The sequence below is a fragment of the Rhinolophus sinicus genome, chromosome X (assembly GCF_036562045.2).
Source record: "Rhinolophus sinicus isolate RSC01 chromosome X, ASM3656204v1, whole genome shotgun sequence".
Taxonomy (NCBI): domain Eukaryota; kingdom Metazoa; phylum Chordata; class Mammalia; order Chiroptera; family Rhinolophidae; genus Rhinolophus; species Rhinolophus sinicus.
The window spans coordinates 76349045-76363132 of record NC_133768.1 but is presented as its reverse complement, the minus strand read 5'-3'; the positions used below and the strand labels follow the sequence as shown (position 1 = coordinate 76363132).

General features: G+C 36.6%; 1 protein-coding gene across 3 annotated transcripts in view; it reads left to right on the top strand.

The window, feature by feature from the left end:
- Positions 1 to 14088, top strand: part of AMMECR1 (AMMECR nuclear protein 1) — a 124643-nt gene that overhangs the window by 98810 nt on the left and 11745 nt on the right. For all 3 annotated transcript variants that reach the window (XM_074323795.1, XM_074323793.1, XM_074323794.1), the window contains one exon: positions 2599 to 2713. In XM_074323795.1, coding sequence (XP_074179896.1) covers positions 2599 to 2713 — 115 coding nt within the window. The remainder of the gene's footprint in view (positions 1 to 2598; positions 2714 to 14088) is intronic.

Genomic DNA, 14088 nt, shown 5'->3' with positions numbered 1-14088 from the left:
AATAATTAAAAAGGCAGTCAATAACAAGTGCTGGTGAAGATATGGGGAAATTAGAACCCTCAAACAGTGCTGGTGGGAGCATTGAATGGTACAGCAGCTGTGGGAAACAGTTTGTTGGCTCCTAAAAAAGTTAAACATGGAAGTACCACATGACCTAGCAATCCCACACAAAACTCATAACGAGTGTTCATAGCAGCATTATTCATAATAGCCGAAAAGTGGAAATGAGCCAAATGTCTATCAGCAGATAAATGGATAACAAAATGTGATGTATCCATATAATTGAATATTATTAGGCAATAAAGAGGATGAAGTACTGATACATGTTACAACATGGATGAAACACTCAAAACATTATGTTGTGTGAAAAAATTCAGACACAAAATGCCACATATTACATGATTCTACTTAGGCAAATCCATAGAGATAGAAAGTAGATTATTGGTTTCTAGGTGCTGGGGGGAGGGGAAAATGTGGCGTGACCTTCTAATGGGTATGGGGTTTCTTTTTGATGAAAATGTTTTAAAATTGGATAATGGTGATAGTTGTATTATACAACTCTATGAATTGAATTGTATACATTAAAAGGGTGAATTTTGTGGTATGTGAATTATATCTCAATAAAGCTGTTATATATCAAAAATGTTAGTGGTTATATTACTATAATTACTTGAAATTATAAAAGTGTGTTTAAATTACATTTTTGCCAGGGATTGGGAAGATTGGGGGGTGGGGATAGAGAGTTAGTGTCTGATGGATATGGTGTTTCAGTTGGGCAAGATGAAAAAAGTTCTGGAGATGGATGGTGGTGATTGTTGCACAATGTGAATGTACTTAATCCCACATAACTGTACACCTAAAATGGTTAAAATGGTAAATGTTATGTTATGTATACTTTATCGCAATAAAAAAATCTATAACCATAAAAAATACATTTTATATTCTGATGTATAAGGCTTTTCTTTTTAACAGGAAAATTGAAAGTGTGATTGGCCTTTTGGTTTTTATGCATGGGATTCTTCTAGTCTGTGTTTTAGAACTCTCCAGTATGTGTATATGTGTCATTGGGGGAAAGTGGGAGTTTACACACACACACGTCTGTATCTTGGCTTTGAATGAGAACTTCAAAACACTTTTTAAAACTTTATTTGCCAATAGGAAAATAAAAGAAGCCAGACCAGAGGAAAGTTATGTTGTTAAATTATAAAACAGTGAAATGCTGTTCTCATAGTATGAATTATCTCAGATTATCTTGGTTAACCTTGGCTCCTTGGATGGGAAAAAAAACATTTTTACTGTGTAAACAACACCTCTATATCTTTCTGGGAGCATTTTCCTTTGTGTAGCAGGATAGCGCGAGCCCCAAAATGCACTGAAAACACAAACATAGGCATATATTTGTACAGTACAGTGGGTGAGTTTCAGAATGCAAAGGAAAGGATGGAAAAATGAAAAAAAGAAAATCCAGCAATGAGGAAGTCCTGAAAAAGGAATTAAATTATTTCCAAAGGCCTTAGAACTTGGTTATGATCCAAGCAGTTTGTAGTCTCTAAATTTGTAACCTCTAAGGATTAATCTGTGAAAACAAGTCTAAGCTGAGCTGCTACATAAGACATTTGAGGATCAATGATGCAAATGCCAGCAGTGCCATTAATATAGTGTGCAATCAGAGAGATGTTTGTTTTTCTTGACCAGGAAGAGGTTTCTTTTAAAAGTACAAGGAATACACAGTGTCTGTGTGTGTATGTCTGTGTGTCTGTGTATTTTCTGTCTATTCTACTGTTGCAGGAAGACCTATGGTCTTCCAACGTTTTTGTCCTTTTCATAAAGTGGGTTTTTCCTAGAGTTTGGCACTGTGGTGTACTACTTTTGATTACAGGATCCAGTCAGAGTTGATGTACTCAGAAATCCATTCATGTGATTAATGGTCTCCTAATCATACTTTTACTTCCTAGATTAGTCTTATTTCCTGTAGTTTCACAATTTTTGAGTCATATCTTGAATTACCCTTTATAGGGGGCCTGAAGTCCTTGTGAGTATTTTTAGTCTGTTATTTGCATGATTATTTTCATTTTCTTTGATTTCTTTTGCTTAAAGAAAATGCAATTATGATCCTGTTTTTGAACTCTTTGAGTGCTGTTCTATGGTAACTAGCCAACCTAGTATGAATATTTTTACAGCATGAAATGCACATATATTTTTTTTCCCACCAACACTAGATCCAGAAGTCTTCCCACAAGTTTCCACTAGTCTGGTTTTTATTCTCCTCAAAAGTAAAATAAAACATTCTCATATTCCACAAGTAACAGGAAAGTACATCAGGAAATGACTGTACAGGAAATATAATTGATCATTCACTCTTTACAATTGAATTGGTCACAGGATTGGCTAGTAAATACAATCTATTGAATGAAAAAAAAATGAAGACTCCTAAAATCTTTGGGGCCTTTGAATACATTTGAAGATTATTGGCACCTTTGGCACCTTACAGACTTTTTTTTAATTTTATTTCTTACCGTTTTTAAATGATTGTCTGCATTTGAAATTAGGAACTTTCATATCTAGCGATTGCTTTAATATTTGCTTTGTTTTCAACAGTGCCCTTAAAGATAGCCGTTTTCCCCCAATGACAAGGGATGAGCTGCCTCGGCTCTTCTGCTCAGTGTCTCTGCTCACTAACTTTGAAGATGTCTGTGATTATTTGGACTGGGAGGTAAGACTATAGAACATTATTAAAGAAAAGTGAAGGTAACTCCTGAGTAATCTTTTAAAATTAGGCCCAGAAAATAACTCTTTCAGCCCACTCTCTATTATAGTGAAAGTAGAGAGTAACAGAAAAATAAACCTCAGAACTGATCAATGAGATATGAGTGACAGAGTTTTTTTTTTTTTTTAAAGGCAAAGTGCCATGTTTTGTTTTAATCCCCAAACTGAATTTGCTCTTCATTTTTATCCTATTGCTTCACTAGAGAACCTCATAAAAGTTGTTAATAAATAGTAAGAAGGACTGATTGGAATTTATTTCTCCTCTGATATCCATCCCAGTGCACTCTTATGTAACTGCCACCAAGCAGTGAGGTGGTCGGAGGGTATGTCTAAGAAAACAAGGACCAAAGAGTTAGGATAATACACCAATTGGGGAAATCAGCTTGTGGATAATGACCGGGTGTTGGTTAATTAAAGTTAAATCATGCTAATTCCTTCTTGGACACCTTGATTTATGCACTTAAACATATTAACAAATAATATTAAGGTTATATCTTGGGTATCTGTGAATTGCCATTATCAGAGTAGTCTATATGGATCATATTTTTATTCTTTAACATGTAGGGTTGGCTTTTTAAGGAAGTTCAGAGATTCTCACCATGATTTGCTTTGATGTTTAGGAGGAGATAGTTAAGTGTATGTCTATGAACTTTTACACACCAACACGGTCATATTATTGAATGCCTACTGTATTTAAGGCACTGTGCTACATGTGCAAAAGTACTAAGATTTGGTCCCCAAAATAAAGCATCTTGTAGTCTAATAGCAGAGAAAAGAAGTATACACAAACCACGAAGAAACAAGTAGATAAGAATAAAACAGTCTTTGAAGAAGAAAGCATTGGGAATTCAGTGATATACATAGCATTCTCTTGCACACACGCTCATAAATGACATGATTGTATAATTATGGTATAGAATGTTTTAATTCTGCCTTTTTAGAATACCTATCCCCTGTGGTAACTAAGATATTTGGCTTTGTGGATAGATCACTGTCTTGACAATTAATTGGATTTGAGTTTTATTTTTATCTTTGCCCTGATTCCCTGTGAGACTTTGGACAACTTACTCCACTGCCATTCAGTTTTTCCACATACGGAATAAGACATTTATAAGGTTCTTAATCTTGAGAAAAAAACCTCTGTGATATATTGTTGTTATGCCAGAGCTATTTTAAAAATTCTTCGGAGAGTAGGATGAAAGAGTTCCTTCTGGATTTTGTGGTAGGGATTTTTGGAGAATTATCAGAATATGAAAGCATCTTAAGATTTTTTTTTTATAAAGGAAAGATAAAATTATTGATAGTGTTGATCATAGCAAACTTGGAATGTATAAAGCGTTTTATAGAATTAAACTTTCCTAATTGATTGTTTGGTATAAATTTACTATTCCTATTTGAATTTTCCTTAAAGAGAAGTCTGCCAGTATTATAGAAATATTCCCCAATACTTTATTTTTAAATGATCCCAAATCATCCCTTATTAACAAATATTACAGTTTGGGTGGTTCTTTCACTGCTTTAAGGCTACTCCTTCTTCTCTAGCAAATAGCAGATTTCTGAATTGCAAGGTACTGTGTGTGTAGTGATGAGGGTGGGAGTGATAATGGGGGGACGGGGGAACCTGATATCTAGGTGATGACCAAGCTACAAAAACACTTTTACCCTTAATTGCAGCCACCGAGTTGGAAGTATGTATAGTTCAGGTGTGTGTGTGCGCACGTGCACGGGTGTGCATGTGTGTGCATGTGCATGAATGTGTATTGCATAACTGTGTGTGCATGTGTTTGGGGGAAGGAAAAATGGGAGAATCCAACAGTTGTTAAGTAGGTATGGGTAAGCACAGAGTCCAACATCATGTTCTTTATCCCACATCAAGCACTGTCCATAGCTAAAATTAACCTTGATATTATTGGGCTTTTATGTTCATGAGATGTATCAGCTTTCTGCTGGGAGGGTGGGAGGTCAAACACTTAAGAATTGATACTGTGTACTCTTTCAGGGCATATTCGTCCTCTCTGGTCACCATTTGCCAGTTTGAATTTCTAGAAGAGTCTATATTGCTTCTACTTGGTATTGTATATTTAATACATTCCTTAAGGCTTAAATATTGATGTCTGTTTAGTGAAGCTTTCCTGTTAAAGTACCAACAAAACACACACACATATATTTTTGTACTTTTAATATGTAAGCATTTGAAAGTGAATTAGGTAATGCCAGAATGGCTGTGCTAAGAGGAAAAGACTGTCCTTTTCATTTAGTTTTCATAGTTTAAAGTATTTTATCATAAGAGAAATTTGTTCCCAAAGAATAAGGATAAAAATTACCATTTTAAGGACAAGAATGTGATTTGGACTTAAAAAAATAAATAAAAACTATACCATGGTCAGTGATTGAAAATGGGATGGTATTTATTGTGGGAATGATGTTATAAGGGTTATCCTGAATAATTCTGGAAAAGCATTGCTACTTTAAACACAGAATGCTAAAGTAGAATTAAAGGCATTTTTTAAAAAGTACATGTTAGGGGCTGGCCTGGTGGCTCAGGCGGTTGGAGTTCCGTGCTCCTAACTCCGAAGGCTGCCGGTTCGATTCCCACATGGGCCAGTGGGCTCTCAACCACAAGGTTGCCGGTTCAACTCCTCGAGTCCCGCAAGGGATGGTGGGCTGCGCCCCCTGCAACTAGCAACTAGCAACGGCAACTGGCCCTGGAGCTGAGCTGTGCCCTCCACAGCTAAGACTGAAAGGACAACAACTTGAAGCTGAATGGCACCCTCCACAACTAAGATTGAAAGGACAACAACTTGACTTGGAAAAAAAAGTCCTGGAAGTACACACTGTTCCCCAATAAAGTCCTGTTCCCCTTCCCCATTAAAATCTTTTTTTTAAAAAGTACATGTTAGTACAATTTCCACTCCTAGGTATACACCCAAAATAAATGAAAACATATGTTGAAACAAAAACTTCTACACAAATGTTCATAGCAGCAGTATTCACAATAGCCAAAAGGTAGAAACAACCCAAATATCTATCAACAGATGAAGGGATAAACAAAATATGGTGTATCCATACAATTGAATGTTATTCAGCTGAAAAAAACATACTGACACACGCTACAACATGTATGAACCTTGAAAACATGCTAAGTGAAGGAAGCCAGACACAAAAGTCCACATAACTGTACAATTCTATTTATATGAAATACCCAGAATGGGAAAATCTATAGAGATCGACAGCATATTAGTGGTTGCCAGGGATGGAAGGAGGAGGTGAATAGGAAGTGCCTGCCTAATGGGTACAGGGTTTCCATGTGGGGTGATGTAAAAGTCATGGAACTGGATAGTGGTGATGCTTATACAGCATTGTGAATGTACTTGATGCCACTGAATTGTACAGTTTAAAATGGTTAAAATGGCAGACTTTATGCTACGTGTGTTTTACCACAGTAAAAAAGGTATACATGTATATACATAGACATAAACCTATTTTTCATAATAGTATAGGAATTCTAATTTATTGAAGAAGAAAACTTTTAAACTTCAAAAAATATAAAGAACTGTAAGCCATTCGTAATTGCACCATTCTGAGATAATCACTGTTAGCATTTTGGAATATCTCTTTCAATTATTTTCCTGTGTCTTTTTATCAATAAATCTTCATATTTGTTTATGTAACTGAGATTATATTGATTCTACAGTCACTGTTAAAAAGAGGATTATAGGGAAGACTTTATTTATGGTTTACCTTTGTATATAAGTTAATTATTTATATTGCAAGTCTCCTTTATGAGGAGTCTGTCTACATTATCTAAGTATACATTTCACTTTGAGAAATTTCACACTGTCAAATAGCTACAACTTTTCTTCCAAGAATGAAATATCCTATATTCACCATAAGCATCTGATTTTAACCTGGAATACAAAGTGCTATAATATGTTTATGCCAGAGGGGAAAACAGGAGATGATTACAGAATTTTAATAGGGAATTTTGAAGTCAAAGATCAGTAATGAGTATGTTTTATATAAGCAGAAGGCTCTAACCTGGGGCTTTTCTGGTGGAAGTGCAGTTTGAGAGTTGACCCCCCACTGGTGAAGCAGTGTTACTGCAGTAGAATTCCTCATTAAAGGATGAAAATGCCCAAATCAAAGCAGAGAGAGGGCAACGTCTAAAAGTCCCAAAGCATGGAAGTAGGTAACTTCACTAACAAGATAGACAGCCTTGTAGTTATGAGGTTGAGGGATGTGACCGACCGTAATAGCCACCTAATTTTCAAATGATCAGCAAACAAGTCAGCTGTCACAGGGCCGGTTACCTTACTCTCTTCTTCATCCAACGTGTTTAACTCAGCCTATTTGGGAACTCTCTTTTGGAACATCTCTAATTTTATAATGGAACTTAGTAGGAAAGTAGGATTTGCATCAGACTTTGTTTAGAGGCTAGGATGCTTGTATTTGATACGTGGTATGAGGAATTCCTGATCAATGGTTTCACAAGTGGATGTAATTAATTTCAAGTCAATGTGAATTAACAGAATGATCAGTAATGCTACCATATATTTCCTCAGAATAGTAATTATAATATTTAAAACGAGTATCTGTAGGTAGATTCTCAAGGAGCCTGGGTAGTCATTAAAACAGCAAAACCATTCACAAAAGGCTATAAGACAAAGTGGAACAGTGGCCTCACCCTTCTGAGAATGGCTGATCTGAGAATGCCCGTGTCATAATTTACTTAACTGCCATGGTAGGTATGAGAAGGATAAAAAATGAATGAGCTAGGGGAAAAAAAGTCATTAATTGATAAACACCTGTAAGACTAAAGTAGTTATTAAATGAGGAAAATTGCTCCCTGAAAGTTGCTTCAGGAGAAATCTGAAGTGATCTGCCTTATGTTTGAAAGCAAACATTTATACCATTGTTTTGTGTTTTTCCTTTGACAGCACTCGTTTAATTATGAACGACAGGATGATTGACAGACATGGCGCTTTAGAAAGAAACAAAAGCTCATGCAGCATGTTGGAGTTCTCTAAAATTATATATATCCTAGCACTTGTATAGTTACCCTGAGAGCCATCTCTCCTAATTTTAAAGATCTGAAAGGATATAAAACTAATGACATTACAATAGCTGGAGTTTGATTTGAGGGGTGATAGGAGGTGTGTCATCTCATAGCTGCTCATTTTCAGGATGATATAAATGAATAAGCTTTTTGTTTGTGGAAGAACTTGTATAGTAAGTATCCTACCAGTGATCTTGCGGGAGCTTGTGTAGCAATTTGCTGACAGAAGACAAAATATATTCTAAACTCTAGTCAGGCATCTTTTATTTTGGTGTTTAGAGCCAAGGCATTTTTGAAGGCATGAAAAAGAAATGTTTTCTGTATTCTACAGTAGACCAATAGATCATATTTCAATCAATTAGTGACATTTTCACAAACCATAAGGCATTTGTGATATAGCTAGCTCCCTGGATCACTGATATCTCACCTGAATATACTGCTATCACTTGGGCAAAACACAGTGGTCTTCAGCCAGACTGTTCCTTTTTAGCACCCAACACTTTCATAGAATCAACTCGTGCTTGGTGGGGCTGGTCAGCATGATTCTTGTTTGGTGTCAAAAGTATGTCCCTGAACTTTAGATCTAGACTCTACACTCCTACTCTTGCTCTGTCCCTAAAGGACCAAAGCATCTGTCATTGTACATGAGCTTATTGGACTCCTGGTACTCGGCGAGCTGTGCTTCACTTTAAAAGCAGTCTCAAACAAAGCACACCTCTTGAGCGATCACAGCTCCGTTTCTGACATACTCAGTTGCATTTAATAACAGTGCACTTTTGTAACAATCTTCATGAGAGTAAACAGATGAGATGAGTAAATCAGCTGTCACCATCTCTCATATATTTTTTAAGTTCATGTTCTCCTTTTCATCCGCCTTCCTTAAAGGTTCACATTTTTTCTAGCTCCTCTCAATGTACCACTGAAAACAGTACCATTGAAAACAGTCTCAATGTACCATTCATACACAGATGGTTAGCATGACTCACTAAGTTACCAAGTGAAATGACTTCTAATTGTATATGTTCTGTCTACCCCCCTTGTTTATTTTTCCCCAACTGTGATATACACCATGTTTTGCTTCTCTTCTAACTTGATTCCCACCTTAAATATATATAGGCTTTATATATCTAGGAAAATGCTTTTCAGTATTTTCTTAGGAACCTTGAGATTTTTATATAAGATGTCACTATCTTTATGATAATTTAGTCTTTGTCCTGATGCTGTACTCTTAATGTTTTTCAAGTGCTGTGGAACATTGTGAAAGGAATGCTTCATGCTTCCTGGCCATCTAGAAAGAATTTGCTGTGAATCAACAAGTCAATGTATCAGAAGCCTAGTGAGGAAGCAAGCTGAACAAAGTAAAGTAACTTCTAGAAGGTGATTTAATGCATAAAAATTTCCATTAGCTACTGGTACTCTTAGTGAAATGGGCTGTGTCATCTATTCTTAGGACTCCTCCAGTTCCTTCCTGCTTTCTCTGTGTGTTGTTTTATAGGGGGATGTTTTCCTGCTTCCCCCCAATCTGCAAACTCCTCCATCCCTTTCCTTAGTAGTGCCATTATAGTCTATTCTTTCCGATACGGTTTGCGTGTGTGTGCGTGTGTGTTCCCCAGCACTTAATGAAAAAGAGTTCTGTATTTTTGGGAATGGGGAGATTTGGTTTCTCTTCCTGACTGCCACTACCCAGCTCAGTGACCTTTCTGGATCTCTGTTTCCTCACTGGGAAGCTGGAAAAGTTGGACTACATAATACCTAAGGTCTCTGGATGCTGTCGAGTGTGATGCTGTGACTCCTTTTTTAAAATGTCTTCTCTTTTATTTTGCTTCCAGAGAATGAATCACCACTAACCATTCTGAAAAGTCATAAAAAGGTCCTTACTTTTAAATTGGCCATTGCTAACTTAAATGTAGGCAACAAAAGTAAAAAAAGAAAAATAGTCCAGTTTTTGACATTGTACATTCTAGATTTCTTTTTCACTAAATTCTCTTTAGGAGAATGCTTAGAAATTTTAGAAAAATATTGTAAACCATAAGTGCCTCTATTTTATATGGTACTGTATCATCACCCTTCTTTAAGGCAACATTATATGTGTAAATCTAAATTAAGCAAATATATTAGGGAGTGATTATTCACTTTACAAATAGATATTTTCTTGTCAGAAGGACATACTATAGGGTTTCTTTATTGTCTTCCTCATGACTTTAAAATTAATTCATTTACATAAATTCAACTCATATGTAACTTTTTTTAAAGGAACAAATCTCTTGTAGACTGAGTAAAACCATATTGAGTCAGATATCCAATGTACAGTTCTAACTTGTATAAGATTTTTCTTAGTTTTTTATCAGGCAAACAATATTATTTTATATTAGTTATGTTTGCTAAGAGCTTTCTCCCCCACCCCAGACTTTGAAAAGCAAACTAATTCACATCTCTAGATTTTAAGAAAAATTTATAACTTTAGTTTTCTGTCTGTAAATTCATGCCCTTCCTCATTATTGTTTTTTGTTGTTTTTGTGGGGTTTTGGGGTTTTTTGTTTTGTTTTTGTTTTTGTTTTTATGGCAGGAATGCATTTTTCTACTTTTGATAAAAGCAGACATTGTTATTTAAAGGTCACCTGTGTTACCTGAACTTTCCTTGGAAATCTTCATATGTTCAGTTTTTAAGGAATGCTCATTATAATTAATCATTACAGAGAATTGGTTTTTTCCCCTTAATTGAACACTGAGCTGTCACTTGTTCTCTGCAAAACCCTAGAGTAAGAACAGTTTCTTTCATTTCAAATGAAATAAACATGTTTGGCTTCATAGCTTTTCAAAGCACCTCTTCATTAGCCATGCTTTATTTAAAATCTTAACTAATTCTTTAAGAGTTCATGGGGTGATGATTAGCTAGTTCAGGTATTTTAGAGCTATGTAACTGTTATTATTAAAGTAAGTGTTATCGAATCATTCGGTGGCCTTTGAAAAGTAAATTGGCAAGCTTGTGTTTCTGACAGACAGATGTCTGTGTCTCTTATTATGAATCAAACTTGGCATTAACTGGTCCTTTGGTAAGTTCTGCAAAAGTCAAGAATTGGTCCATGGAGACTGAACTAATTTCCAACCTGAAGGTGACTAATTTGCAGGGATTTTAGAGAAGAGCAACAAATATTTATTTTGGTCAAGAGCTTTGCTGTTGTTTTCACAAAATTAACAACGGGAAAAAAATCTCAGCTGAGGTAGATGATGAAATGGTTTTAATAGAATATATTAAAAAGATTACTTGTGCCCAAATGATGGCTTCATGATTAATTATCCTTTTTAATTCATTGTCTAGTATTTCTTCTGCTTTCTGCTTCTACTCATCTCACATAAAGGAGATTCAAGGACAGCTACAGGAACTAGTTAGATAATAGATTAAAAACAGCCTAGGAAATTATATATAGTCCTTCGTGGCATCTCAGTTGGTTCAGGAGATATCATTTTTTAAGTCACTAAAGCAAGAGTTGTCTCTAGGTGGTATTAGGACTCCAGGTCATCTTTATTTTCTCCTTTATACTCTTCTGAGGGGATCTTTTTGATAATATGCATGTACTATTTTTATAAACAAAAACTTATCCATGCTTACAATTGTTAAGGGTTACAAAAGTAAAAATTACTGAGTTAAAAAAAAATCGTAGCAACAGTTTTTAAAAGTTATTGTTTGGCCAGAGTCTGAAGTGTTCACTGTTAACAGTTGTTAGTTGTTAATTAGGTGGGCACCTTCAAAACTTCAGACTTACTTATGAAATTGGTAGGTGGGTTACAGTGATGCAAAATCACAACTCTAAGGATTTGATGGGCAGATCTGGCCAATATGTAGTCTACATTGTAATTTGGTTGTATCAGGAATGGGGGAAGTGATTCATTAGGATCTGTACACATTGTCATCAGCCTTTATGATTAACTTCTTAGTTTTTCTTGCCCAAAGAAGAATTATTCAGAAGGATAAACCTGGAGTAGGCCCAAGTTTGGAGTATTTTCCTCCTTTATGTTGAATTTGCTTTCACTGGGAAAAGAGTAAGTCTCCAGAAGGCCAAGCCGGGGTGGGGCAGAAGGTACTGTGGGACTATGAGTGAAAGAGTGCAGTGCTGTAGTGTGGGTTTTGTGCTTTTAGAGAAATACCACATAGGGCTTTTTCCTCCTAAGAATATAAGAAATGCCAGACTTTGGGTCAGACCCATGGGCTGTCCAGTGCAGTGTTTGTTTCTGTCTGGTACCATGGGCTGTTTTGTTAGAGAGCATGTGTCTTCTGTGATGCCAGCCTCTAAAGGTTAGGGGATGTGCCAAACATCCTGAGCTCCTCTCATGAGGAACAGAGTCCTTTCATTCAACTGAATAGAACTGGCATATTGAGCCTGGCAGGTCCATCTTATGTGAATGACCATGATTGGCTGCTTTGTTAATGGCAAAGCATATTTTGCCAAATGATATCATCAACAAAGACATCTCAAACAACTTTCAATTCTTTGACCTCCTGGTATATTTTTTTTCTTTTTTTCCCCCCTCTTCTTCCACCCCCCCCACCCCCCCAAGCCATTGTTTCTCAGTCTAGTTGTGTAGGACACAGCTCCCTGGCCCATGCTGGTATTATGAGCCTTGTGCTCCCCCCGGCTGAGGCAGTCGGTCAGCGATCGGCTGCTCACAACAGCTCTCATCGGCCGCCGGCCGCTTGTAGCAGCATACGGTAGCTCACAGCAGCTCACAGCAGCCCAGATCTTGTACACAATCCTAGCTGTAGAGGGCGCAGCTCACTGGCCCATTTGGGAATCGAACCAGCGATGTCGCCGTTAGGAGCACGGCGCTCCAACCAACTGAGCCACCGGGCAGGCCCCTGATATATTTTTTTAAGTTTTATTCAAGATGAACTCACTGAAAATCAGTGGAGCAGTGGAGTGAGTTATGGCCAACCTGTTACAGGGAAACCCAATACTTGGTTTTGAAAGTGGGGAAGAGTGCTACTAACTGTAGCATTTGCTAAGACAGGATGAACCTGAGGAAGTAAATTGATTTATTTTGGTCAGGATATGATCAGGGGCAGATTTAGTTTTGAGGGTCTGGACTGTGGGGGTAATTGTGGACCCAAATGGCCCTAGGCTTGCATGGAGCCTACTCGACTTAGCCAGAGCACATTTTATACTCACTGATGCTTTTAGCCAGATGACTTTTTCATGTTGTTTCAGCATATCCAGATTATTGGCTTGCTTATTAGGCTCTCAAGTAAAACTGAGACCCTTTTGTAGTGCTGCTAGTGAATTATAGGACTAACACTTGCCTTATAGACAGACTAGGGTATATTAAACTTTATCTAACGCAATTGTGAGGAGCATAATATGGACCAGGTATTATAATGGGGTGGGAGCAGAGCAGCTGTTTTTTGTTTTTTTGGTGCTTTTTTTCAATGCTCCTATGTCAAGAGTCACTGCATTAGAGGATAATAGTTTTAAATGAAGCCGCATTTCTCACAAGGGACCGGATAACGAGGATAAATGAAATCTGCAGACAGTCTAGAAGCTTCATTTTAGCCATTATTTATAATCTCTTCTCCTACCAAGCCTTTTATTATGTAGCAAAATCGATTAATTTGCATGTATGTCTTCTCTCTGTACCCACATGCTCTCTGACACAGCAGTGACCAAATAGCAAAATGGACAAGAGAGGAAAGAGGATGGGGCCGAGGCCAGGTGGAGTTAGGGGATGCACAATCCCCAAACTGAACAATCAAGATATATTAGGTTGGTGCAAAAGTAATTGCAGTTTTTGAAATTATTTTTAACCTTTTAAACCCCAATTACTTTTGTACCAACGTAATATTTTCGAGTCCTAACATTAATCTTGATACTTAATCATTCTGGGTGATGTTAAAAACAAAAGGTTGTATAATAGCATTAATAAAAATCACTTGCTATGGAATGATTCCAAATAAATATGGCTTTCTCTTTAGCATGAAATAGGAATCTGTTGAACTGCTCTTAATGTTCCCTCAGCAAACACAGATACAGCTCTGTTTAATTCCATATCCTCTTATCTATAAGTCCTACATTTAATTTAACTACCATTTGAGTTGATTTATAGCTTTGCTTAGCAAAAGTACAGTCTTGATTAAAAGATTATCACAGCTGATGGACCTTGAAAGCATTTTTTTCTCAGACCTTCTAATAATTTTGAAAATGACCTGCAGACTCCCATAAGGCTAGCTTTGCTAGTCTCCAGTTTTGCCCACCTGGCTGTACTTTGAGCAGTGG